We start from the raw sequence: 2,461 nt of genomic DNA, 5'->3' as shown, positions 1-2,461 counted from the left end.
TCACCATCCACTGAGAATGCAGGTAGATGAGGAGTACCCTGCAGCTCACACTTTACAGATGAAGCCTCAGTATTAACTCCAACAGCAGCTTTGACCTCTGTACACTTCACCCTTTGTTTCAAACCATCCCCACAACCAGTCAAGGCAAGAGATGTGCTGAGCTTTAAAAAACCCAGAGCTAATGTCAAATAAATATAGAGAGCAGAGATCTTCATCCCTGAAGTGCATGTATGCATAAGTTTGTTATTACTGGTTTATATAGGTTTTCAGACAAACGCTTCTCTCCTATGACTTTTCAGCAGCTTACATCACAGAGAAGTTGTCCTTACCCAGTGGTTTTGTTTGACTCTAGATACAGTATGTCAGTTTTAGTAGACTGTATGTACCATGCAGCCTCCACAGAGTGTCACTGTTTCTATTTCTATTTTCAAAAGAAATCAGTTCCAAAAATGAAAGCTACAAGCTTTGTTCAACAAAAATAAATATTTAGGTTATATTTTTGATGAGTATCTACCATTTAAAGATTATATCAATATTGTGGTTAACTCTGCAGGTAGAGCTTTATGGCCAGTGCCAAATAGGCAAAGATTTGGGTTTTTGTACTTATGCATAATTTAATAAATCATGTGTATGTCCTGTGTCCAACTATGTAGCAGGTATCTGGGGATTCAGTGAACAGGTGATGTGTTAATTCATCCATTACATTATAGAGCACCATGTATTCTTGGGAGTTCATACATTTACAGGGGTTTTGGCTATTATTATTTTGGTTATAAGGGGATGGGAACCTCCAAATGTTGGACATAGGAATGAAATGTTTTGGCTCTATAATGGAGGTGAAATTGCCTGAACATCAGAGCTTTAATTGGAATTTCTTGCATGAACTAGTATAATGGAGGTGAAATTGCCTGAACATTAGAGCTTTAATCGGAATCTCATGCATGAGATTAAAATATTGCTCTGTATGATTGTCCGTGCAGATTCTCAGTCATCCAGGTCATAGTAAGCTGAAAAAAACTTGACTAGGTTTTTAGGTCAAAGACGTTTCACCTCCAAGAGGCTTCATCAGTTCTGAAATGAATGTCACCCAGCTCCACATCACCGCAGTCATTGGTGAGAGTGTGAAGACGTGGGGGAGAAAGGATACTCAAAATGACTGTTGTTGGCCACACCGTTGAGCACCAGTTCAGTCTGGCCAACATTCAAGATCCATGAATCATTAGCCTTGACCTGCTGGTAGAGTGGGGGGCCATGGTGAATGTGCCTATGGCTACGCTCTGCCTGGCTGTGGCTCTCCACACTGCTGGCAGGGAAGGGCTGTGACCGGCCGGGGGGATCATCTACACCACCAGGGCCACCCAGGGGCCCATCCACAGCTACACCACTTTCCCAAGCAATGTCTACCGAGACCAGATGAGCCTTCAATGGTATGTGTGAGAGAAGCTCAGGAAGGACGAACTGCTGGTGCACCGAGGACCTGGACACCATCACAGAACAGGTGGCAGCCTCACAAATCGTTTTCCCCACCAGGTGAGGTCTGAGGAAAGTTTACACTTAAAACTTTATTCACGGATATCAATGTAAATCATAAAATAGTTGTCATATAATAATGTGTTTTATTTAGAATGTGATTTTATAATTGCATAAATGTTTGATTTATATGGAAAAAAATATTCAAACAGTGGTTTAAATCATATTTCACATTGGGATTTTCTGTACAAGGCAAGACAATTCCAGATTAAAGGACATTCCAAAAAATAGCATAATAACATAACAATGACAAAATAAAATGTTTAATGAAAAATGTCATGACCCTCTAGAAAGTGCAGCAAAAGCTTGAATTTATAAGTTGTCATGATAGCCATTACCAAATTTCAGAAAATGTATTAAGACTGATATTTTTATTCATTAGGTGTTTCTTGGTGTTCTTCTTTGGTTTAAACAATATGATAAAACACTTGGGAGCAAATATACACAGTATTAAACCAAAACTGGAGACCAGAATAGCAAATATCTCCACAGCCACAGTAAACTTCCCAGGAGAGCTGACATATGCTGGGATAAAAGTGATCCAGACTGCACAGAATATCAACATGCTGAACGTGATAAACTTGGCTTCATTGAAGTTATCAGGTAGTTTCCGGGCTAGGACGGCTAACACAAAGCAAAAGACAGCCAGTAGGCCAATGTACCCGAGCACAACCCAGAACCCAACAGCTGAGCCCAATGCACACTCCAGGATGATTCTGTGTTTGTATATGGTTAGGTTTTTCATTGGAAAAGGGGGGCTAACAACCAACCAGATAGTACATATTAACACTTGGATAAACGTGAAAGACACTACAGTCATTCTTTGCTGTGGAGGACCAAACCATTTCATCACATTACTGCCTGGAAGTGTCGCTTTGAAGGCCATTAACACCACTATAGTTTTCCCCAGAACACAAGAGATGCAGAGGAC

The 2,461-nt window shown here is 40.4% G+C and overlaps 1 protein-coding gene across 1 annotated transcript in view; it reads right to left on the bottom strand.

The window, feature by feature from the left end:
* Positions 1-1,107: 1,107 nt before the first annotated feature.
* LOC109952861 (extracellular calcium-sensing receptor-like) overlaps positions 1,108-2,461 on the bottom strand; it is a 4,584-nt gene continuing 3,230 nt past the window's right edge. The window contains exons 7-8 of the mRNA XM_020588153.1: positions 1,869-2,455; positions 1,108-1,477 (exon numbers count right to left, since the gene is read on the bottom strand). Coding sequence (XP_020443809.1) covers positions 1,108-1,477; positions 1,869-2,455 — 957 coding nt within the window. The remainder of the gene's footprint in view (positions 1,478-1,868; positions 2,456-2,461) is intronic.

Source organism: Monopterus albus, unplaced genomic scaffold, assembly GCF_001952655.1.
Source record: "Monopterus albus unplaced genomic scaffold, M_albus_1.0 scaffold506.1, whole genome shotgun sequence".
NCBI classification, from domain to species: domain Eukaryota; kingdom Metazoa; phylum Chordata; class Actinopteri; order Synbranchiformes; family Synbranchidae; genus Monopterus; species Monopterus albus.
Note: the sequence above shows the minus strand (reverse complement) of the source record. Positions and strands in the feature narration are given on the sequence as shown.